Raw genomic sequence first — 24,334 nt, forward strand, 5'->3', positions numbered from 1 at the left:
ATCACTTCCAAAACTGGCACGATTCGCGGTAGTTGCCCAACCTATTTTGTATCAAGTATCAACCCTACCAGGCTTGAATTTGCCAAATTTGGGTTAATTAACCTGAATGAGCTAGTCTTTTATGCTAAAACCCGACCCAATCTATGATCAGTTCATCACCTGTATTGATATTTCAGTATTAATTATTGGACCTACGTAACAAGTTTTTTTTTAAAAAAAACCTCGTTACCATGACTTATGAGGCAGAGTATAGCCTAGTGAGCCCAATAGCTTTTGCATCAATACAATTTAATTAAAGAAAGAAAAGAAACAAAGGTGTATATACATGTGATTTCAATTTTCATTTGGGTATGCTTTGCAACTATAAAAGATTGAAACTAAGCCAAACTTTACTACAAGTTAATTTGGAGAAAAGAAAACACATAGCATGATCTTTACCATTTCCAAATCAGTACTATACAATGCTTTCCAACCTCACATTTCTCCAATGGATGAGGCAATCCCTACAAAGTATAAGCAACAGACATTTGACGAATGAAAATCGAGACACTCTAATTTGATGAAGTGTATAAGGCTGTGTATTTCTTACTAGAATCGGAAGAGAAGCTAACAAAACTAGCAACATCTTTTGGTCATGAGTATTCGACGTTTTCTTCCAATCCAAGTGACCCAAAGAGGGTCTCTCCATACTAGTTTATACCCGGCATTGGTGTATAATGAACGAGCGCCCCAATCATCCTCGTAAGCTCTTAGCACTAGATACTCATAACCCCACAACACTGCTATTACCTCACAAGCTTTCAGCAGCACAGTTGCTACTTTCTGTCTCCTACACAAATTTGTTAAAAGTAGTATTAGTGAGTTTATGGTCCATGGATCGAGTTTTTAGACTCCATATCTGGTAATCCTCGAAAAATTCTTTACCAGTCAACCCACCTGATAGGCTGATATATACCCCCCTTCATCCACAAATAAATGTCCTGTAGGTCGAACTTACAAATATTTGGTTGTAAATTTGCACCAATATTATCTATATATTACTATGGCTTGCTTAGCTTTACTAGATTTATTCCAATGTATAAATTCATATATCTAAGTTTGATAATTTTTCCAAACATATGGATAAAGCTATTAATGGTCAAAGTAGTGCATTGACGACTGTAAAAGTTAAATAAGACCTTATTTGTGAATGAAGGGAGTATTAACCTAATGTGGGAGTATACTAAAAATCGACTTAGAGAGGACATCGTCAACAAGTGTCATTGTAAAGTCACTGAGGGATTGTACCACCAAATTCAAAAAGACTCAAACGATCTTCCATAATAAACATCGGTGAGCTGAAGACAAAAAAACCTGAAGTCATTGGAAACGGCAATTCCCGAAACATAGAGATACTCCTCAGCTCCTTCAAGGTGTTGGAGCACATCATTGTCTCTTAAAACAGTGACATCAACTACACCCACAAGTTGATCTTGTTGTGGCTGAGACTTTGTTGAAGTATCCTTATCATACTCCTTTGCAGGCTCTGCCACCAGACATGCATACCTGTTTAGATATTCTTATTAAAAATGAATCAACACTAGCTTTATGTATAACTAGGATTATGAGGAAGAGCAGTTGCACTCTTCCAACAACCCGATTAGTAGATAGCATAAACTCTTTAGGGCGTTTGAGGTGTTTAGCGGATGACCTTTAACATGTGTTGATCGATTTGAATAAGTGAAAAGATGCATTATACAGGGCTATCCATGTCTCTAGTTGTCCCTATTTGTACGCAAAGAATCCTAAAGAGCTTCTGGAGAATTAGCATTTGTGAATTGTGATGTACTACAAGTTACCAAAAGTCCAAAACTGCCTCAGTAATTGCTTTACTTTGGGGTAACTGATGCTTCCTGTGTTCTAAGATATATGCACCTCCTGTACTATTTTAGATTCCAGTTTAAAATCTACATGTCAAATTTATTGGGGGTTGCTCTCAAGTTAGAAAACAATTCATGTTAGAACGAAGAACAACGCGCACCTGTCTGGAGGAGAGTTGCCTAATCTATAAATAAGTCCAGCAAGAACTTCAGCCTGCAAAGAAGGATAATTATATGATGCTTATTACTCCACATTACATTATATTACACTATATATTATGACAAATGAACTTCAGCCTCAGGTACCATACATTTCATGGCGAAATAATGATAGCGATTTTCATGAATTCGTAGGTCTGTGATTTAACTCGCTTATCCATCCTCAAATAATCCTTTACTACAAGTCTACAACTATTATGCATAAACTCCCATACCATCAATCAGTATACTTCATCTGTTTTCTCAGATGCAACATTTGCCATTTTGATGGGTAGATTAAAATAATCAAATGTTACATCTAAAAATACAGAGGTAGCACATCACTTCTATTCATTGTTCCCGGAATTTATTATCAGTAACTAAATACAGAACAATGAGATACTATGTACTTCTATGACTTGTGATACAACCTGACCCTATTCATATGTTGTTGAAGCTATAATATATGGCGCATTATCTAAAGAACACATATGAGTGTCCCATTGATAAAAGAAGAAAGACGAATTTAAAATACAATCTTCTTTATTAGTCTTATAAAGTAGACCGGCTCTTCAACTAATGGGTGCAGTCCAAACCCATATTTAACCTACAAACTTAATTCTCAAATAGATAGCTACAAGACTAAACAGACCTGAAGGCCCACAGCCACCACGAGAGTAATCTCCAACATATTGGTCATGTTTGGTGGCTTTTTATTGGCTTTTGGCTTTTCAATTTGATTAAATAGCCAAAAAAAAGTGTTTGGTTAGCAGAAAAGTTGGCTTTTAAGCCAAAATGAAAAAGCTGCCTGAAGCGGTTTTTGGATTAGTTTTTGGCTTAATGGCCCACAAACTCTCTAATAAACAGTCAACAACCACAATTAATTTTGCCAAATACTTTTGCAAACAGCTGGCTTAAACAGCCAACTTAAAAAGTCAATACATACTGTCAATGCTTTCAGCCAGTCAAATAAGCCAACTAAACCAGCCAACAACCAACAACCGATTGCAAACAATAATGACGATCCGAACTCTAGTCAATATCCTAAAATACGAAATGATACCTCATACTCCAGTGAGCTACCACTTCTCTCCTAACTACGCTAACTTATAAGACACTACAAGTCACCGCTAAAAGTCACCAAAAAAACCACTTCAAGTTATCATGAAATCGTTTCCATATTTCATTTCAAGAAGAATCTTAGTGTCAAATTCTCTTAAAAAAACATTGAAAAAACTATATATTATCTAACAATTCTATACATTTTGAAGTAAAATTATAGAAAACAAAGAAAACTTACCTTGAAAAATTGAAAAAACCAATCATCAAAAAAAGGAGCAGGATCATGAAAAGCTTGAGCTTGAATTAGAGCAACTTTTCTCATCTCACCATTTATTTCTACCATTCTCCTTACATTCCACCCATACTCTTTCACCAAATAATCAAGCTCTCTATTATCATCAAACTCATCATCATATACACCAGTTTTTCTTCTACTTTCAATCTCAGCCGTCTGATCAATCATCATCATCTCTAAATCCTCATTTGTATCAGGTACACACTGCTGCACCAGAGCACTGCTACTATTATCACTAACATTACATTCTATTTTTAGTAACCTACTTCTAAGTGTAAGACACTTTTGTTGTTGGAGATTTGATGTTGTTATTAAAACTGGGTATAATAATAACTTGGACTTACCAAATATAGAGATGTAATTGATAATTTGATGATTTGCTTGTAATTTTGCCATCATAATGTTATGATTATATTAGTAATAATAATGTTGTTGATGATTTTTATTCTATGTTTGAGCATGTATGCATGTGACATATGCAGCTTTACTGTTGAGACTTTGTGAATGGAATTATGTAGAGTGTAGAGGAGAGAGTTTAAAATAATTTATTTGAGGTGGAAAATAAGATTAGGGATAAGTGGCTGTGATCAAGAGTAGAATTTGGAAGTGCCACGTGGGAGAAGTACAACCTGACATTTGGCTTACCTTAGATTTTGTGTGAGTGGTTTTGCATGGACTTAATATTGAATTATTAACGTACTTCCTCCGTTTCATAATAAGTGAAACACTTCTCTTTTTTATGTGAGAGCTTTTTTAGAAAAGTATTTCATTTATTACAGAACGGAGGAAGTATATGAAGACGGATGATCGTAAAGATAAATAAAGTTCACAAATTTTAATATAAAATTAGATAAATTTAAGACTAAATTTTTCTAATAAGTCCATTCCATTTCACTCTAATCGAACACTATACTAGTCATTCCTTCTCTTCTCATTCCTTTTTTTTTCTTGATTATCGAACTATAACAGATCATTTCAAAAAAAAAAATAACTCGATAGTTTTACCGAACGTATTAAACTAATTACTAAATGGATTAAACTAGTCACTGAATGAATAAAGGAATGTCATTACTGAATAGATTAAATTGATCACAAAATAGATTAACTTGGTCCTTAAATAGATTAAACTAGCTACTATATTAAAAAAAAAAAAAGTGGCATGTTCTCCTCTTAATATTGGGCTTGAACCGTGCCTAATTTTAAGTTAAAATTAAATGGTCTCTTACATGACTAACCGAATAAAGCTTTACTTTATCCATTCTTTTCGAGTTTTCATGTTTGTTAATGCACAAGTTTAACTATTAATATTTTTGATTATTTTTTAGTAAAAATTATATAAATTTGATATTTTGAAAGAATATATCGAGACGAGTCTAACAAGAATTCACCTGACTATTTTTTTTCCTACATAAAAAAATCACAATAGATAATTAAAGGAAGGTAAGTGAATAGTGTAAAAATTTCATTATTGCGTAAAAAAAAAGGGAAGAATGATAGTCCGCTGGATATTAATGATATTTTAGCCTAATGCATAAATCAATGAGTATTATTTGGAGGTAAAACTCAAAAATGAAAGGTAATATTTAAAGGTAAATGACTAAATGTATCTTCTTTATAAAACGACACTTCTTGCGTATAACAAATTTAGCATAACATGATGACTAATGTCATGTACTCTTGACTTAATTTTTTAAAACTAAATCAAGATGAACCTCGATTTTTTGCTGATTCTCCAACCTCATTGAGTAGTGGAAACATAGTAAACTTGAATGATTTTAGAATTTGTCAAATATGAAAAATCATGTAATTTATAGCCCAAATGTAAATATTCTTGTCTATCTGATCTATTTTAAAAGTATAATAATATCTGTATGCGTAATGAAACTAATAATAACAAACAATCATGTTTAGATCGATTTCGTTCATTCATATTTAAACGACGAATCTCTCCATTTCGATTATGGGTTAGGCGCCCATAGTTGAAGCTTTAGCTTGTTGTTAGTTCAATCAATATTATAAGAGACTATTAGTCATGTAAATTCTTGATTAGGGTTGTATCGTGTAATTTAGGTTGAACATCAATTTTTATGGAATTAGTTGGTTTTGTAAAAAACCGCTTAATTTTAACAAAAAATTAAACACGACTCAGGTCCAATATTAAGAAGAGAACATGCCACTTTTTTAGTTTAGTCTATTTAGGGACCAGATTAATCTATTTCGTGACCATTTTAATCTATTCAACATTCTTTAATCCATTTAGTGACTAGTTTAATCTGTTTGATAAGACTACCGAGTTAGTTTTTCGAAATTATATGTGGTAGTTCTGTAATCAAGAAAAAAAAAAAGGAAGGATAAGAGAAGGGATAACTAGGATAGTTTTGGGTTAGAGTGAAATGAAATGGACTTGTTAGGAAAATTCAATTTTGAATTCGTCTAATTTTTATGTTAAAATTAGAACGCCTATTCTAATAAATTGTTATGAGATAATCAGATACGAGTAAGTTTTGTCAAATATATCCGAGAAGAGCAAAAGTATAGACCAAATGTTTTGTTAAGGACCCAAAAACCCATAAAACAAGTACTTCTACCAAAAACTGCCAAAATAGAATTCTAGCTGCTTCTCCCTCCAAATTTCTTTTTCCAAAATAGCAAAATCCAACTCCTACTTACATAATACATATTCATCTGACTCATCAATACCCATCATATATCACTTATCATACATACAGATATTCAAACTTTATAACTCACAAAGTATTTCCATCTGACAGAAACTCCTGGACTTTCCTAGATTTTGCATATCAGCCAAACACATCCAAATCTAACGGTTACCACACTCTTGCATCTCAATCCCAACCAATCCAACGGTCAAGAAGCTAAGGAACAACCTTCTAGAATACTCTCCCTCCAAAAATTTCACTCTTTTTATAACTTGATCATCTTTCTCACTTGTTACTAACCCAAAAACGAAAGAACTGTAATAAACACAAAAACTTTGTTCTTAAACTTAGTACGGTTAAATGATCATGGCAGCAACCTCAGCAACAGCCCAAATTCACATCCTAGGAAACAACAATAGTTCTTTTTTAGGACAAAAACTTGGGTACAAAAACAACAGATTTCCTGTACTAGTAAACTTTAGGAGGAGGAATGAGCATAATCTAGAATACTCTAAAAGGTTGAGTACTCTAAGAGTGGTGTGTGAGAAGGTGGTGGGTATTGATCTAGGGACTACAAACTCCGCGGTGGCAGCTATGGAAGGAGGGATGCCAACCATCATAACTAATGCTGAGGGGCAGCGAACCACGCCGTCAGTGGTGGCTTATACCAAGAGTGGGGATCGCCTCGTAGGACAGATTGCCAAGCGACAGGCGGTGGTTAACCCGGAGAATACGTTCTTCTCTGTTAAGCGGTTCGTAGGGAGAAAAATGGGGGAGGTTGATGAGGAGTCTAAGCAAGTGTCTTATAAGGTTGTTAAAGATGAGAATGGAAATGTTAAGCTTGAGTGTCCTGCTATATCTAAACAATTTGCTCCTGAAGAGATCTCTGCTCAGGTAGTATTATGCTGTATTTTTCTTCTCACTTACCTGTTAACTCTTTATACCTATGAGTTGAAATAGCGCTTTCATAATTACGAAAGCGCTATTTCAACTGTATATATCGAAACAATTCTAACAAGTTCTCATGTAACTATGTAAGTACATATAAATCACAAATAGAGTGAAAGTTCTCTAACTGTTACCTTTAATATCCTAAGTAGAAGAATAGATAGTAGAAATAACGTTAAGCAAGTAGAAACTACAGAGTAATAGCTAGAATTGAGATTTAGTGAGAAAGACTGTTTCTGAATTGTTATGATCAAATAATACATGTCACAATTTATATCTAACATGACCTTGAATGAAGAGAAAACGGCTGTAAATTTTAAGTGAAGTACTTGTGAAGGATACTAATACAGAAAGTTGGATTCTTTTTCTGGGTTTTGAGATGTTCAGTACTCCTCTATAAATTACTAGCTCTAAGTTCATATAATGTGAATTAACCTCAGGTGTTGAGGAAGCTTGTGGAAGATGCATCAAAGTTTTTGAATGATAGTGTTAATAAGGCAGTGATCACTGTGCCTGCTTATTTCAATGATTCTCAAAGAACTGCTACAAAGGATGCTGGTCGAATTGCTGGACTCGATGTTCTTCGGATCATCAATGAACCTACAGCTGCGTCGTTAGCTTATGGGTTTGAAAAGAAGAACAATGAAACAATCTTGGTGTTCGACCTTGGAGGTGGTACTTTTGATGTTTCGGGTAAGTTGTTCTTCATTTCAATAATCTCTATTCTCTGACACGACAGAACTACTTAACCAAAACGAGTTAACGACACAAAAACTTCAGTTACTAAGACAAAACCTGAACCTGACACGACATGAACATAAAATCAACCCGAACCAACACAACAAGAACACAAAATCAACCTCAGGCCCACTTCACGATACATTTTATATAGCTTTGATGTAGTTTGTGAACCCAAAACTGACACAAGATCAAACTATCATATACTCAAATTGCCAGCTCTAAGTACGTCAGACTATCTTATACTGCCACTTCTGTTTTTGCAGTTCTTGAGGTTGGAGATGGAGTTTTTGAGGTGCTATCTACATCAGGAGACACTCATTTAGGAGGTGACGATTTTGATAAGGTACGAATTGTAACCTTGAAGACTTGCTAGCTATAGATTTCTCCATTTGTCCAGCGGAATGATATACTTATTCATTACTGTTACTGCAGAGAATTGTTGATTGGCTGGCTGACAATTTTAAGAAGGATGAGGGTATAGATCTTCGGAAAGACAAACAAGCTCTTCAACGTCTAACTGAATCTGCCGAGAAGGCAAAGATTGAGCTTTCGACTTTAACTCAGACTAGCATTAGGCAAGTACATATATATATATATATATATATATATATATATATATATATCATCCATTTCAATAAGTTCTGGTTGTTTTCACATTTTTCTAGACTTAATTAAGCTCATCATCAATGGTTTGTCGAAACAGCCTACCTTTTATTACTGCAACACAAGACGGCCCTAAACATATTGATACGACCCTCACGAGAGCAAAGTTTGAAGAGTTATGTTCAGACTTGCTTGACAGGTATATGTTCAGATTTTACAAGTTGTCTGCTCTATTTTTGGTTTTCTTTGCTTTCAATACTGACGGTTGATCTGGATCATGCAGATTGAAGACACCTGTTGAAACTGCTTTAAAAGATGGAAAGCTTTCATTTAAAGACATAGATGAAGTTATCCTTGTTGGTGGATCAACAAGGATACCTGCTGTACAGGATCTCGTGAAAAAGATGACTGGCAAGAATCCAAATTGTAGTGTCAACCCTGATGAAGTAGTTGCCCTAGGTGCTGCTGTTCAGGTGTGTTGTCGCTCTGTGATCGATTTAAGAGACTTTTGTGTGTGTAGACTTGGACAAGTTGACCCATATCTGATTATGCGAACTGAATTATCCGACCCTAACAAAAATCAACTTGAGACAACCCGAAAAAAAGTATTCAATAGACCAAAATATGACTAACCATTTAAAAAGGATGGGGACCTAAATAATCTAGATTGGGCCCTGAACCAGCAGTTTGTCCGTGTATCTGTGTGGATGTAGTTGTTCAACTCTTAACTACCATATAGTGGCCCAAGCACGACCCAACCTGAACAGGAACAACTAACTAAGCACCCAAATATGTTCTGAACCAACTTAGTCTCGAATTCTGAACTGCATCAGATCGGATTCGCCTGTTGGTCATCACTATGAGTGTGTGTGTGTGTGTGTGTGTGTGTGTGTGTGTGTGTGTGTGTGTGTGTGTGTGTGTCTGTGTGTGTGTGTGTGTGTGTGTGTGTGTGTGTGTTTGTCAGTGTGAGTTATTAACTCTTTCTACTCAAATGATGGCATGTTTCAGGCTGGTGTGTTGGCTGGAGATGTTAGTGACATTGTTCTATTAGATGTAACTCCATTATCTCTGGGGTTAGAGACACTTGGTGGTGTTATGACAAAAATCATACCAAGAAACACGACATTGCCTACTTCGAAATCAGAGGTTTTCTCAACTGCCGCAGATGGGCAGACAAGCGTCGAGATCAATGTTCTTCAAGGAGAAAGAGAGTTTGTGAGAGATAACAAGTCACTCGGGAGCTTCCGGTTAGATGGAATTCCCCCGTCCCCTCGTGGGGTACCCCAAATTGAAGTCAAGTTCGATATTGATGCCAATGGGATTCTCTCTGTGACTGCTGTCGACAAAGGAACAGGAAAGAAACAGGATATTACTATAACTGGTGCTAGCACCTTACCCACAGATGAGGTATGTTTTTCAATAAATAGAATGATTTGTAGCATAAATAATCCAATTAATCCAATCACTATTCACACAAGTGGAGTCATTATTGCAGGTAGAGAAAATGGTTCAAGAAGCTGAGAGATTTGCAAAGGAGGATAAGGAAAAGAGAGAAGCAATTGACACAAAGAACCAAGCAGATTCTGTAGTGTACCAAACTGAGAAGCAGTTGAAGGAGTTGGGGGAAAAGATCCCTGCCGCAATAAAGGAAAAGGTTGAGGCCAAATTAAAAGACCTCAAGGATGCTATTGAAGATGGCGTGACTCAGAAGATTAAGGATGCTATATCTGCAGTAAACCAGGAAGTACTGCAGATAGGGCAATCTATGTACAGTCAGCCAGGAGCAGCTGGGGCGGGTCCTACAGCTAATTCGGCTGCTGGTCCAACAGAGCCTACTGGAACCACCAGTTCTGATGGTAACGGAGATGTGATAGATGCTGATTTTAGCGAAAGCAAGTGAGGAAATTTTCTTGCAGTACATTTATGATTCAGCTTGTTAAGTTAGCATTGTAATTTTAATTAAAAAACATAGTATAGCATGTGTATAGATTATCCGTGGTTCTATGAAATATTTGAGCTGTATTACTGTATATGAGTAGGAATTAGGTGAATGTGAAAGTGATTTCAATGATAGATCACAGTGGTTGTTTCTGACAGTTATTACTCAGTGCAAAAAAATGAACTCTGTTCAAGTTTATTACTCAGCGAGTCAGCGTAGCAACACTTGGTTTTTTTCTTTTAGTAGGTACATGGACGAGCCCGCAATAGGCATCTAACTCGGGTTGACCTTGTTTTGTAACTGGGTTGGGGTCAGCCTGAGATAGGTACCCACCCCAGGCCTCCCATGTAACTATAATTACTGTGTTCAATCTACCAGGTAAGATTCCTTAACAAACCAAATAGAGTGAACAAGGTCCATGGAGTTTCAATATTATATAGGAAGGATCTCAGCATGAATCAATGGGCTACCTGGCTACAAGAGAAGCAGCGATGCTACTTAGACAAATGAATATGCAATTGGAGATTATAGTGAAGTTCTTATTGAGGTACATTGGTATCCTCTCTCCCCTCTCCCAGGGCCTGATCATGTGAGGAGGAGGTTATACCTGTTATTTGGTAATGAGCAGAATCAGTTCACAAATTGTACTCCTTTAATTGAACTCATATTATGAATTTGAAGCGCAGCGTCGCCTACCACCTGCAAGTTTGTTCTTTTAAAATCAGTACCAGAAAATCCATGATACTTGGGAACTAAGTCTGGAATAATAAACAATAAAGGGTATTCTCAGAATTCAAAAATGCTACTGCAGTACTGCACACATCCAAAAGGAGTAAACTTAGAACTCTCTCCGTCACAAGCAGGCCACAATTGAATATTCAATCGAGGATAAATTTTTTAGGAATTGCGTCAGCTGTCCATGTCATAGTTTAGATTTCTTTTTGCAATTCTACCACATCGATAGAGTCTCTTCAGTATTCTTAGTTCATGATATAGCTAATGGGAAGTTACCAAAAATTTCTCGATGAAAATCACATTTGAGAATAACAAAACATCCAGGTATTTAGACTAAAAGATTAATTCATATACCTTCGACATGGCTCTATAAGAAGATTCTGTAACCCCAGCAACATGAGGTGTGATTAGAACATTTGGATGCTGCAAAATTGGATCTTTGGGATCAAATGGCTCCGTCCAAGCCACATCAATACCCAGACCTCCCAAGTGACCTGACTGGAGACCTTGAGCAACAGCATCATAATCTAGGAGACCTCCACGTGCAACATTTATCAGATAAGCGCCCTGCACAATAAAGTGAAATGAGCCGATATGATTGGCGATTATCAAAATGAACACTCCAGAAATAAAAGAAAAAAAACTGAACTGAACTACAAGTTTTCTCATTCCAGAGCCTCTGCTTCTCAGTAGAAAGTGTTGACATGTCGATTATTTACAAGAGGGAAAGGATCAGCTAAGTTAAGTCAAAGACAGGAATTGTACCTTTTTCATGGATTGTATGAATGAGTGGTTTATGATTCCAGCCTAAGCATAGACAAAAGCTTGGTCAACACTTCTTCGTGACAAAACAGAAGTAGTCAATGCAAGCAAGTTGATATAGAAGGTTATCTTACTGTTTCACGGTTCATATTTAGACAACAAACAACTATATCTGCCATGCTTGCATACTTATGTATATCATTATGACTACCCGTTTCATCAACAAGATCATCCTGAAGAGAGGTCCAACTACGTTTTGTTGCAAGGATTTTTACATCAAATGGTCTCAAGCGTTTTGCCAATTCACGCCCAATATTCCCATAACCCATAATGAACACCTGCATTGATATATATAAAATTTACGTGAGATTGGGATTTTTGTGTTATTCTTAGAGATAGCTGAGAACAGATAACCAAACAAGAAGAACTAAGTAGAGTAAAGGAAGAAAACAGCACTAAGCAATCTTCTTTACATTCTGCTACTGAAGTCCATAAAGACTAGTTTAGTACTGAAACAAGCTTTTGTTGAGCATGTTTATTATAGCCATCAGAACCCAGCACCAACAAACGAGCTGCAATTTCCTCCAAAAAGAATAAGAATCAAACAAACGAGCTGCACCATGTGACATTAGATGATTAGAGTCTAGGTACAGACTTCAGCTCATATCTGAACTCAAACATCGGAATATCTCATGGTTACGTTCAATTATTCTTCACTATTTAATTACAAACTGTCTTATACTCACACTTGTGTTCACACTTCAAACAGTATCTAGTATTAGCTCTAATGATCACAAGCACCGATCAGTTCCTATTTTCAGCTAGGCAGCAGACAAAACATTGAGATGCTTTCAAACAAACCCTTCAAAATTTTCAATCCAGCAAGTCCTAAGATTCTTGACAACGCAATGACTCGTAAATGAAGTAAGCGGAGCAAATACGAAGGAGATGCTGTGCAGTAATTAAACAGCAATCCAGGGGTTTGTTCATTTGTTATAAGGGGAGGGGACCTTACAGTTTTCCCAAATAAAGTTCCACCAGCAGGCTCGCCAAGCCTTTTAAGCTGTATTGAAATCTCCATCTCCTTCTGCGAAATGCACTTTGACTAAGAAGAAAGATAGCGAGGAAGCGATAACACAAGACTAGCAGAAAAGTGACAACATAAATTCCAAAAGCAAAAATTGAAAAAGATGGAAGTTTTCAGATTGGAACTGCATGGACGCTTTCGAATCAAAGGCTTGGATGAAGTACGGAAAAAGATAATAATATGTAGACCATATAGCTAAAAAAGCCTACTTGTTTTCGTAAAAGGCCCAACATCAGGTATATTGCCATCTCCCCACACGAGGCAGCATTTCCAGTGCCATCCGCTGGAATTCTAGCAACTTTAATTCCGTGTTTTGTTGCTGCATCCACGTCAACACCTGCTCACAGAAAAACCCAGACAGAATGACAATGGGGGTAGTAAGACCTGCCTCTTCCCTTCAATCACTCAAACATAGAAAATACGAGGAATTAATCAATAACATAAACAATGCCAGATCAAGAGAAATACCCTCCAAGCCAACACCAAACTGCACTATGAGCTTCATTTGCTTTGCACTAGAAATAATTTCTGAATCTAGTCGCGTCATCCTAGGAATGCACATGTGGTAGTTGCCAATTACATTGGGTATATCACTTAATATTACATCATCAACCTACAATAGAAATTCAAATGAGAAGATAATTTCATCGGCCTTTATCAATTGTATAATTATCATACTTGATCTACTTAGTCAATTGAGCATCTCAAAAAAGCTCAATATCCAATTATGATAAGAAAAGTTCAAAACGGATCGAGAAAAGATCCGCGACATTGAAATTCAAACAAAAAAAACCAAGGAACAAGCACGAGCAACACATAAGGAAGGCTTTAGATGATCAATTGTCAAATATGGCTCAAAATCGATGGTCTACGGAAAAAGAACACCCAAAACAGTCGCGTGGAGTACAACTTCTCAAGTTGTATACCTATATGCTAATCACTTGTGGACAAGATATCTCCACATGAAAGTAGTAGAAACTTGCTCTTGATCATTGTCTCATTGATCAATTAAAGCTCAATAAGCTGCTAAGATCCCTCCCCTCCCTCGCCCTCGATTTCTTTTCTACAACTGTTAGCATGAAAATGTGGCTATATTCACTTTCATGAAATTACTTGCATACTTTACTAATGTCAAATCATTCTATCTCCAGTGTTTGTAATTCTCAAACAGCCCAAATTCATAGTTGAACCCAATAACCTTTCAAATCAAAAGAAAAATTAAAGACATAAAGGGAAAGAAAAATTGGAGATAAAACATATAAAAAGTAACATAGCACATAAACATTCACAATCCAAAGACTACAACTTTCTACCACAACTAAGAAATCTTCCCCAATAATTATACACAGATGAATATGTAGAAACAACAAAATCATGCTATTGCTTTTTTTTCTTTGTTTTTTTTAACCCCATTGCTTTAATTTACCTGGATATGAGGATAATTACTCAAGTATTCTTTGGTATAATCATAAGACGCAGAAAATTGTTGCCCACAAAATAGAACTCGAGTAACTTGTTGTTCACTTCCACCCATTGAACCTGCTTCAAAGAATATAAAAATGGGGGATAACCCAAATATGATTTTGGATAACATAAACAAAATTCAGAAATATAAACTCTAGAAAGACCCGATTTTGATTTGGGTCAAATTTGATCAGTTTAAGTTTCAGTTATATCAAGAATGATTAAATAAATACATTAATTTGTTCATAATGTTGGCATCTCTAATTTGACTGTAATATGAAGGAAAGAGTCAAAGAGATATGATAGAAAACTAAGAAAAGAGAGGAGTTTGTTTACCTGAGTGTATATTGAGAGAGGGAGAAGCAACAAAATTGAGTGTACTCCTACTAATTCGCCTAAATGAAGGAATTTTCACTCTTCTACTTAGACTGAGGAACATATTTCAGAATTCTCATCTCTTTCAGTCGTTCTCATCAAAATAATTAAAATGACTAGTAGTAAAATGAAAGATGATCAAACATAAGTCACATACTCACATCCAATTATTCTAAGATTCTTTATTCCCTTTTCACTGATAATCATTTTTGATCCTCTCTATTATATATCAACGCCTAGATGTGATGAGGACTGGCTTTGGTAGGACGGACCCGTATTCGAATCCCTTCAACACTATTGGAAAAGGAATGGAACCTAACCACCCCGAACTTAGCCTCGATCCGGATGTAGCCCGAAGGGTGAACCGTGTGCAAACACCCAAAATATATATATATATATATCAACGCCTAGATGGTGTATATACGCTTGTACGTATAGTATAGTGCGCACATATACATATCTAACAAGTCAAATTAACAAATGTACATGGCTAACAAGCCAGATGAATTTATATACATCTCTATTAGTAAATGTTTATTGGTATTGATCTTTGTGTTCATAATCTAGTAATTATGTTTATTGTGTGTTTCTCATTCTACAAGTGTATGTACTAATTTGGGTTTATATATGGAAACTAGGACTTTACTAATTTGGGATTATACATGGGAACCGGGACTTTAGTATCCATCTTATTTTGACCAATATACATCTAACTAGAAAAGTAAACTACAATACTCTGTTTAAAAATAAAAAAAGAAAAAACAATCTAACAAGGTGCAAAGCAGTTATCAGTCATCCTTCAACTAAGCACACATCGCATACATATAAAGGCTAGTCTTGTATTAACCAAAACAAACATACTAACTTGAGAAATGAGATTTTGTCGGATTTTGTTTTAATATATAGAATTTTCTATGTTAAACCTATGTGTTTTTTCAGTTTCGACTTTATACCCCACTTTTTAAAAGTCTATACAATATTATTATTTTTAATGCAGATGCCTCTATCGCTATTTATATGCTCTTAATTTCGTTTTTTTGAAAATAGTGGTACTAATTTAACTTATACTTATTTTAACCCTTTGAGAGAATATTTACAAATTAGATTAATTCCACTGAATTATACAACTAAACAAAATTAATGACGTATATAATTAATGGTATGAGCATTGTGCTTTAAAAAAAAGATAAGTTTGAGGGTGTCTTGTGGAAGTTTAAAAGGATACGATGTAGAAACTGTGAAACACAAGGGTATAACGTAGAAAAACCACAATATATTTTTCAAAATATTTGTATTTTATAATCTTTACTTATATTTAATTAAGTATATTGATGCATAAAGTGGATTGTTGTCAAATGCGTAAATGGTAAAATTAAAAAATAAAAACGAAGAAGTATTTATGTTTTAATGTGGGTGCATGTTAGGCTTTTTACTTGGTAATAATCTGAGTTATGATTTCGATTTCTCATCATTATGATGATTTAGCATTCTTAATGCAATTTTTTTTTTGAGATGCAAAATACTGAAATCAATCTCTATTATATAAGCCAAGGAGGAGTTATGGTGTCCCCTCTTGAAAATACTTATATATCCTTGGTCTCACAAAAAATAATAAAGACAATATTTTCTTAATTCTTTTCTCATTTAGACATATCGATAATAAAGAAATTTTTACATTACCAAAAAGAATACATAAAAATGTGTAAAAAGAAAATCACAATTGAAAATATAAATTGATGACTAGATCAATTTTCAAACAATTATAAAAAAAAAATTCACAGAGATTCTTACTATCTAAACTTTCAGTTACAATAACGATTTCAAATAACATGTATTAACAACCCATAAAAGAATTAAGAAACTTAATTAGAGAATATTCATTTTTTAAATTTTTTTGGAGATTACAATTAGTTAGGATAATAAATAATTAAAGATATAAACATACATCATTAGATAATATCAATTTATAACATACTATTTTTATTGAAGCACTACTCACCATAGTATGCCTATAATCCTCTATTACCCAGTGAAAATTAATTGCACTACTACTCATAATATAAGTCTATAATATATATAACATAATCTAGATCATTCTGTAAAAGGATAGTTGTTGAATATTCTACCAAATACAACATAACATATCATACATCAACTTAGTCCTTTCTGGAAAACATTACTCTTTACACTAGAAATGCAAATAAAATCATAACGCTCATCAATATTCACCATAAATATCAAACTATTAAGTTAATTTCTTAACACTGTTTGATGTTACTATTAATATGAATATACTGTCGCACGCATTGCGTGCATATATCACTAGACTATAAAATAAGGTAAGGCATTAGTCATACCTAACCATTTATTGAAAATGAGAGGAAAAAAAAAAACATATGATGGAAGTGAGGTATGAAATACCTAGTTTCAAACCAATTAATGATTATATGCCAAGTTCACCTAATTCTATGTTCCTATTAGTTAAGTGATTTTCAAAGTTAAGACTTTCTAAAATGGCGAAATGGTAAAAATGGTTAAAAATATCTTGTAATTTGTATTAAATATGTATATAAAATCTTGTAGCATAACAGTTAACAATTCATTTTAGACAACTTTTCATAAAGTTCTTCCAATAGAAAATGTTTCCTTATATTCTCATAAGGTAATATCGTTTGTGATCCTTGCAAAATGTGATCCACAAATTCCATTTACTTGCAAGAGATCTTTGTCTTAGCCAAAAAAATACAAAAGTCAAATCTGTCCACTAGCTCCATTCATAGGCCCACTTAGTGATGGCCACTAGTGCGGGTTGTGCGGGCCGGATTGTGGGTCGTAGTGGGCTGGGCTGAGGTTTCACGGCCCAGGACCGGACCGTGAAATTCATGGGTTGGGTGGACTGGTTTGCGGGCTGAAAAAATCTTGGCCCATACCGGTCTGTTACCGGTTTTCACGATTCGTGGGTCTGGTGGACTGGACCGGGCTGACGGGCCGGCATGAGAATTTTTTTTACAAAATTATTTAATCATTGAAATTATTCATTATTGTTACATAAAATCTTTAAAATGAATTAGAAATATATACAAATATTAATATTAATGAATAATTTCATTATTTTTAAATTTGATTGAGTTATAATATATGCAATTTGATTAGAATATATACAATTTGATTAAAATATACACAATTTGGTTCAATATTTACTTGGATTGCACTGGTATGATTCATGGATCGGGTCGGACCGGTTTCATGGTCCGGGCTGGGCGGTTTTAGTAAGTTGGGATCAAAAAATCTGGTCCACGGCCCACCCACCAATTTCACGGTTCGAGCTGGGCTGGACTGGGATTTTTACTGGCCCGACCCACACGACCCACGAGGTGGATTGGGCTGGATAGGCTAGATTGGCCCACATTGTTGGCCATCTCTAGGCCCACTTGGCTCAATTTACAGGTCCTTCGTTTGGCATTTTCGAGCAAAATAGAAAAAGCTTTAATATAACTATAGGCATATAGCATTAGTGCATTGATAGAATGGAATTACGGTTAACAAACTAATAAAGTTTCTAATGAAATTTCAAGTGTGTTATTTGCTAACAATGTCCTAATAGAAATATCATAAGTATCTATTATTTATATATGTAGTTAATCTAAACATGACATCAGATAGGAGTAGTTCAAAATACAACACGACCTAATATACAATTACAATGTTGTGCACGATGGGCCATAGGCTGTTTAAGCACCGCGTTTATAAATGAGAAAGTACTAAACAAGCAAAAGCACGATAATTTTTTTTTAATCTATCGGGTTGAAGTGGCGGACTCGTAAACCTTGCGGGTCTTGCCTTAGCCAGACCTCCAGCACGGTCTAGCCAGTAACCACACAAAACACGAGTTTTTTTTTAAAAAAAATTAACATTAATTCATAATTCAAAATCATACGACATCTACAATAAAGGTCAAAACTAAACAAATACATATCAAAATAAAATAAATACAATTCTAATATGACAAAACCACGATCATTGAGTAGATATAACCTCTTGCAAGGGGATCGGTCGATCTTTTGTAGTTTTGAAGTAGAACTGGATTCAATTCAAGTGATTGCAAACGAAGTCTTGATATTGTTGCAACTTCGCACAAATTTCGATCAACAAATTAACATCTTGAATTATGCAAAAATCCAAAAACAATTTTTCTAAAATTTATGTGGAGAGAGATAAAACCCAATATATGATTAGAAAAGCTCTTTATTAGGGAGAAACTGAAGTTTATTAAAAACATAAACATAAAAAAAATTAGTACTCCCTCCGTCCCAAAATATAGTTCCCAAAAATAGAAATGAGAACTATATTTTGGGATGGAGGGAGTAATAAAAGAAGAAAAGAGCGCGCCAAAAAAGATAGTGGTAGCCTCTAGGGTTTTGTTTTGATCCATATGAGCCACGAAGGTGGTACAAAGAAGGGGAAGGGAGATTCAAATCTGTGACCTATCGTTCACAGTACCTCAATCTTAATCACTATGCCAAGACATCTTTGGTAGCCTCTAGGGTTTTGTGGGAGAGAAGAGAGACGAGAGACGAGAGACGGAAAGATTTTTGGAATATACAAACGATGAGTATCTAAACACGAGTTGTTTAAGTATACCCTAAACGTCGAACGAGTGAAAGATTCCGAATTATAATACTGATAAAGGATATCAACGTCAAATCATACAAAATTTGCTGTGAGAAAAAGCAACTGTTCTTGTGTTCCTCACCTTCAGTCTCATGTCACTATAAGTCTATAACACTATTACCGTGGTATCATATCATCTTTTCCTCTTAATTTCACTATGTTTTTTTAAGTTTTTAATTAAAAGTTTTTCTCTTTCTGTGTACTTACTTGAATTTTTCTTTGATACTGATCAATTAGTTGCCTAATCAGTAATCATTGATGTGGGCAATTATACTTTCTATAATTATCTGGGGGATATTGTAATTTTTGGTTTAAATCACATGAAGTATAATAGCATTCATGTCTTATATTGAATTTAATTCAAGATATATTTTTTCTCCTCTTCTGAGTTATGTAACTAATTCTATCTGGATTTCATTGAATACTGGATAATTTCATCACATTCTTTGATATTATATATATTTTTTCTATCTTATGTTTTTGTTGGGTTATGTTTTTGTTGGGTTAATTGGTGTTATAAATAGTATTTTTTTTTATCAATCTTATTGCTATTGATAATGATAATAATTTTCTTGATCACTTAAATCAGGGAAGATGAAACAAAAAGGAAATGTTTGATTGAAGAAAGGTATTATGGGATAAAAAAGAAGCAGAAGAATTTTGTAAATGTTTGAAGAAAGAGCTGCTAAAATGAAATCTTGGGTGCCATTTTTACCTGATGATTTGTTTTTTAACGTCTTTCTTTTCCTTCCAATCAAATCCCTTTTGAAATTTACTTGTGTGTGCAAGACATGGTATAAGATGATACATTGTGCTGAGTTTGTTGAGTCTTACAATGCTCATGCTGAAATCACCCCAATCTTATTTAAAATAGTTGTTAATGAAAGACCCAACACTTTCCATGTCGAAACCCAACTCGAACTATCCAAAAATTTCTGTTTCTTCCCATCTAGCTCGGGTTTTGAACGAAAGAAGTTCATCCATTTCTTGGAGATCGAAAATGAAAAAGCGAAGATTATTGACCTCAATATTAGTTTTTCTGGCTCAGTTGTAGCCACTTGCAATGGATTGATTTTGATCACCTCTATGTATGGAGTTCAGAAGCATTGGAGTCACTTATTGCAGGAGCCTTTGTTTGGCAGTCGAGATAAACCAGGGCAATTAATCGTTATGAATCCTATGACTAGGAAATTAATCGGGTTTCCTCTTGGAACTCTTCCTCACGGATTGGGACGTTCCAAAGAGTCTTATGGATTTGTATATAGCCATTCAAAGGGTGTTTATAAAGTGGTGCACTTGTTCAAGGATAAGTCTGGATTTATTGCTTGTGAGATATTGAGCTTACAGACAAGATCATGGAAAGCAGTTGATGGACCATCTGGAGTAGTTTTGAGTAATTTAGACCATGCACCGATTTCAGCAATTGGAGCTTTGCACTGGCTTCCTTGTTCTGATACTAATTACATAATCTCTATGGGGGTTGATGATGAAAGATTCACCATCATTGACCTTCCATTGAATATGTGCATTCACGACAGGCTAATCGAAATGGGTGGTTACCTGAGCTTTGTGAAGAGTTTGAACATGAATCACATAGAGGTTTGGGTCTTGAAGGAGTTAGAAGGAACAGAATGGGTCAAACAGCACACTATTCGCGTAGATGCTATATTGGGTTATGCAGATATTGAGGAGTATTCAGTTCCTTCTTTTGCTCTGAATGCCAAAGTATTGGTGTTTAAGAGAAAAGAGAAACTATTTTCATATGACTTTGAGCTTGAAGAAATCAGAGAGATCGAAATGGAGCACGGAAGCATTACAGCATATGAGACTATCATGCCTCATTCCTGTAACCTTGCTACCTGGGAACCTCTTGAACATATGAGGTAAGTTATTTCTAGGCTAAAATTGTCAACTGTTAGTAACTCCTAATACTAGAGTCTGAGGCTCTGAGCTATGTGAAAGTTTCTCTCAGTTGATCTTGTAGATTTTTGGCATCTAGAAAGTTATGTCTTTTTAATTGCATTTCTCATGAATCGCAACATTTTAATAGACAACTAGAGTGCATTTAAAGATCTTGTTTTCCTGAATTGACAAAGTCTATATGTTATCTAACATGTATGGGGTTTACTCATTCTTCAAGTCTTGTGCTCTTGCCTACTTTTAAGTTAAGACATGTAGTTAATAGTCATGATATCTGTACAATATTGTCTATCCTGTATGACTGAGTCATGTATCATCTCTGTTTTATGCCATACCAATGCACCGGAGGGAATAAGAAGTCCTGGAAGGCGAAAAGGCAGGGTTTCTTCAATTTTAAATGTACAATGTCTAGCATAGCTTGCATTACGCGATTGCTTGAGCACTTGAAAGTGTAAAACATTGATTCAATGTAAAAAGAAAGAGAATTTGTCAAATTAGGCATTTATAATCTGTGTTAATAACTTACATGTTTGTGCATCGGCTAGAGAACAATCTGACTCGAAAATTATGTTCTTCCACAGTTGAACTTGGAAAAGTTTTTGCACCGTGCCTTGAAGCTCTTGACATCCTGAAGCTGCTCGAGAATTGTTGAATACGCATCATGCGAACATATTATTATTTTTCTTCATGCAATTGCTAACATAATATTATGACCGTGTTCATAATTTACAGCCACAAACATGGTTGGATATCTTGAACTCTATTACAATTTGGATCAGCTTATGACTTGGTTGTATGGGTTATGTGGTCTGCATACTGCTTGTTGGAAATCTTGAAATCTGTTACACTTAAGGATCAGCTTATGACTTGTTTGCATGATCATGTGGTTTGCTTACAGTTATGCAGACCCCGCACTGATACTTTTGTAAATTTGGAAGAATTGCAGCTAGTCAATGTCGTATAGATATAGTATTTGGTAACAGAATTTGATGATCCAAAATTGTATGTAATGGTTGCATCCTTTACTCTGCTGTTTCTGATGTGTGATTATGCTCATATGAGCAAAATTGCTGATATATACGTATTTGTCGGTGTACCGTGAGTTTGTGACCAGTGTTCTTGGTGGTGTATGATAATCTAACTCATGTCTTTAGATTGCCCTATTCTTCAATCTAAAATCCCATAAAATTAGTTGATTATTAGAACTCTCTAATTTGTCTGAAATTATCCCTAAACTGATTACGCTAAAGTGACCTTGGATATCTCAACTTAACCTATTTGAATTTATTTAGGCTTTATTCTCTTCACCTTAATTAGTTAGGTCAGGGAATTGTTAGTTCTGAACAAATAATAAGGAAACTTTGAAATAAGTGAAAATAAGGCGGAGGGGAACATCGCCTAAAAAGCAAACTTGAAAACAAATTGTCTTTTTTTTTAAGATAAAAAAAAAACACTCCTGTATTTATATAGCTTGCTGTAAGAAGAATAGATGCTGAGGTTATGCTAAATCCTAAGAGTAAGGCCTGCTTCTGAGGAGCTGGATTGTATTTGATACTTCTTTCGTATCTTTTATCCAAGTTGCAACATAGGGTGATGCATTCATGCAGAGCATTTTATGATAACCATATGATAAAGAGAGAGAGCATGATGAAAGAAGTGTTACGTGATGACTGACGAAAAGACTGCGGATGAGAACTCATGCCAAGAAGGTCACATTGCAACTACTCTTAAACATTCAAATGACAAATGTTGCAACTAAAAAAGACTAACCAATATCGAAATACTTCGGTTAGGAATTTTTGTTTTCCAGCTTGTTTTCTTATTTAAAGCTAACAATTATTATTTCCTTTTTCCCTTCTTATCCAAATCCTTTCCATTCCGTTTTCATTAATCATACCAAACGCCCTTAAGGACTAATGGAATGGAAATAAATAAAGAAGAAAGAATGGTAATAAAAATAATTACATTTATTAGGTGTGTAGTTCAAGCCACAAAATGAAAATGGAATGATAACCATTACCACCAATTAATGGATTTGTTACTTATGGAGGAGGGGAGGTAAAAAAAATTGGGGGACCCCATTACCACCAAGTAATGGTAATGGATTGAGGGATAAACAAAAATTGGGGGACCCCATTACCACCAAGTAATGGTAATGGATTGAGGGATAAACCAAACATGAAGAAAGGGAATCGGTAATCGATTCCGTTTCCTGGAACCTATAAATAGTGAACCAAAAGTTGAATTGATGGTGAATTAGTGACGCACCCTGTGACTCAATGCTCTTTCTGTAGGAACCAATCAACCATAATGTTTCAATTAATCAAAGTAATAACAAAACAGATGTATACAGTAGGATTCCAAATTTCCAATAGACAAATGTGTAATAGAATTGTATACACCTAAGGGGAAAAGGTGAGGATAGAAGAGGAATGGCTCTTTAGCAAGGATACAGTCGTCCCTCGAAACGCCCTTAATAACATCTAAAACAGCAGCTACATACTCCACAGTTACAACACTTCATTGTTATCTCCTTCTATACCACATGCAACAAGAGAATGTAGGCAAGCAAACATGCAAGATGCAGCCTCCGAAACGAATCGAGTAATAGAAATTGCATCGCCAAGACACCGATACAATATTGTTACCTAGTTAATGTTGTACTTGTATAGGTCAAATTAAGGAAGCATGTAGGTGCATACAGGAACCAAGATTTAGTTACAACCCAGCTCAAAAACTAGCTTTCTGATTCCTATACCAGCTACCAAAAGAACCTCCATTTTCATTTTCATTCCTTCCAAATTCCATCAACAATCCAAACTTCAGCAAATCTCTCAGATATCTAGACACAAACCCAAACCTACATCATACACCCGGATGTACCAATAGTCCAATCTCAAGACCGAATTCTGTTCATCTCGAGCTCTCACATTTTACTTTTTCGCTCATTTGAAACTCTCCAAATGAGCAACGGAACTAGCCTTACAATCGAAAATAAATAAACCCGTAAAAGCA

The 24,334-nt window shown here is 35.0% G+C and overlaps 4 protein-coding genes across 11 annotated transcripts; 2 read left to right on the forward strand and 2 right to left on the reverse strand.

Annotated features, from left to right (window-relative positions):
* Positions 1-287: 287 nt before the first annotated feature.
* Positions 288-4,100, reverse strand: LOC104900078 (hypothetical protein). Of its 2 annotated transcripts, XM_010687527.4 has the most exons (5): positions 3,358-4,100; positions 2,021-2,073; positions 1,354-1,545; positions 590-829; positions 288-503 (listed from the first exon to the last, which is right to left on the reverse strand). In XM_010687527.4, the coding sequence occupies exons 1-4, from the start codon at positions 3,811-3,813 to the stop codon at positions 616-618; spliced, it is 915 nt and encodes a 304-aa protein (XP_010685829.2). In that variant the 5' UTR covers positions 3,814-4,100; the 3' UTR covers positions 288-503; positions 590-615. The 2 variants fall into 2 exon arrangements, with proteins under 2 accessions (XP_010685829.2, XP_048500871.1); XM_048644914.2 differs by having other exon boundaries at positions 288-829.
* On the reverse strand, positions 1,391-14,870 carry LOC104898078 (uncharacterized). 7 transcript variants are annotated; one of them, XR_007274481.2, is made up of 11 exons: positions 14,690-14,869; positions 14,316-14,431; positions 13,358-13,502; positions 13,099-13,226; positions 12,818-12,889; positions 11,937-12,140; positions 11,806-11,847; positions 11,395-11,607; positions 10,913-11,004; positions 2,021-2,073; positions 1,391-1,525 (listed from the first exon to the last, which is right to left on the reverse strand). XR_007274481.2 is itself a non-coding variant. In XM_048644721.2 (10 exons), the coding sequence occupies exons 1-9, from the start codon at positions 14,790-14,792 to the stop codon at positions 10,936-10,938; spliced, it is 1,092 nt and encodes a 363-aa protein (XP_048500678.1). In that variant the 5' UTR covers positions 14,793-14,869; the 3' UTR covers positions 5,907-6,476; positions 10,913-10,935. The 7 variants fall into 7 exon arrangements, 6 of the variants coding, with proteins under 6 accessions (XP_048500678.1, XP_048500710.1, XP_057251793.1 ...); XM_048644721.2 differs by lacking the exons at positions 1,391-1,525; positions 2,021-2,073 and adding an exon at positions 5,907-6,476; XM_048644753.2 differs by lacking the exons at positions 1,391-1,525; positions 2,021-2,073 and adding an exon at positions 7,214-7,622.
* On the forward strand, positions 6,435-10,506 carry LOC104890047 (stromal 70 kDa heat shock-related protein, chloroplastic-like). Its single transcript, XM_057395806.1, has 8 exons — positions 6,435-6,963; positions 7,458-7,715; positions 8,027-8,106; positions 8,196-8,338; positions 8,467-8,565; positions 8,650-8,839; positions 9,375-9,773; positions 9,862-10,506. The coding sequence occupies exons 1-8, from the start codon at positions 6,435-6,437 to the stop codon at positions 10,264-10,266; spliced, it is 2,103 nt and encodes a 700-aa protein (XP_057251789.1). The 3' UTR covers positions 10,267-10,506.
* Positions 14,871-19,318: 4,448 nt separating the features above from the next.
* LOC104898325 (F-box protein At1g30790) lies at positions 19,319-22,344 on the forward strand. The gene is made up of 3 exons (XM_010685492.4): positions 19,319-19,524; positions 19,989-21,282; positions 21,901-22,344. The coding sequence occupies exons 2-3, from the start codon at positions 20,066-20,068 to the stop codon at positions 21,902-21,904; spliced, it is 1,221 nt and encodes a 406-aa protein (XP_010683794.2). The 5' UTR covers positions 19,319-19,524; positions 19,989-20,065; the 3' UTR covers positions 21,905-22,344.
* The last annotated feature ends 1,990 nt before the right edge of the window (positions 22,345-24,334 follow it).

This window comes from Beta vulgaris, chromosome 1 (assembly GCF_026745355.1).
Source record: "Beta vulgaris subsp. vulgaris cultivar EL10 chromosome 1, EL10.2, whole genome shotgun sequence".
NCBI lineage: Eukaryota > Viridiplantae > Streptophyta > Magnoliopsida > Caryophyllales > Amaranthaceae > Beta > Beta vulgaris.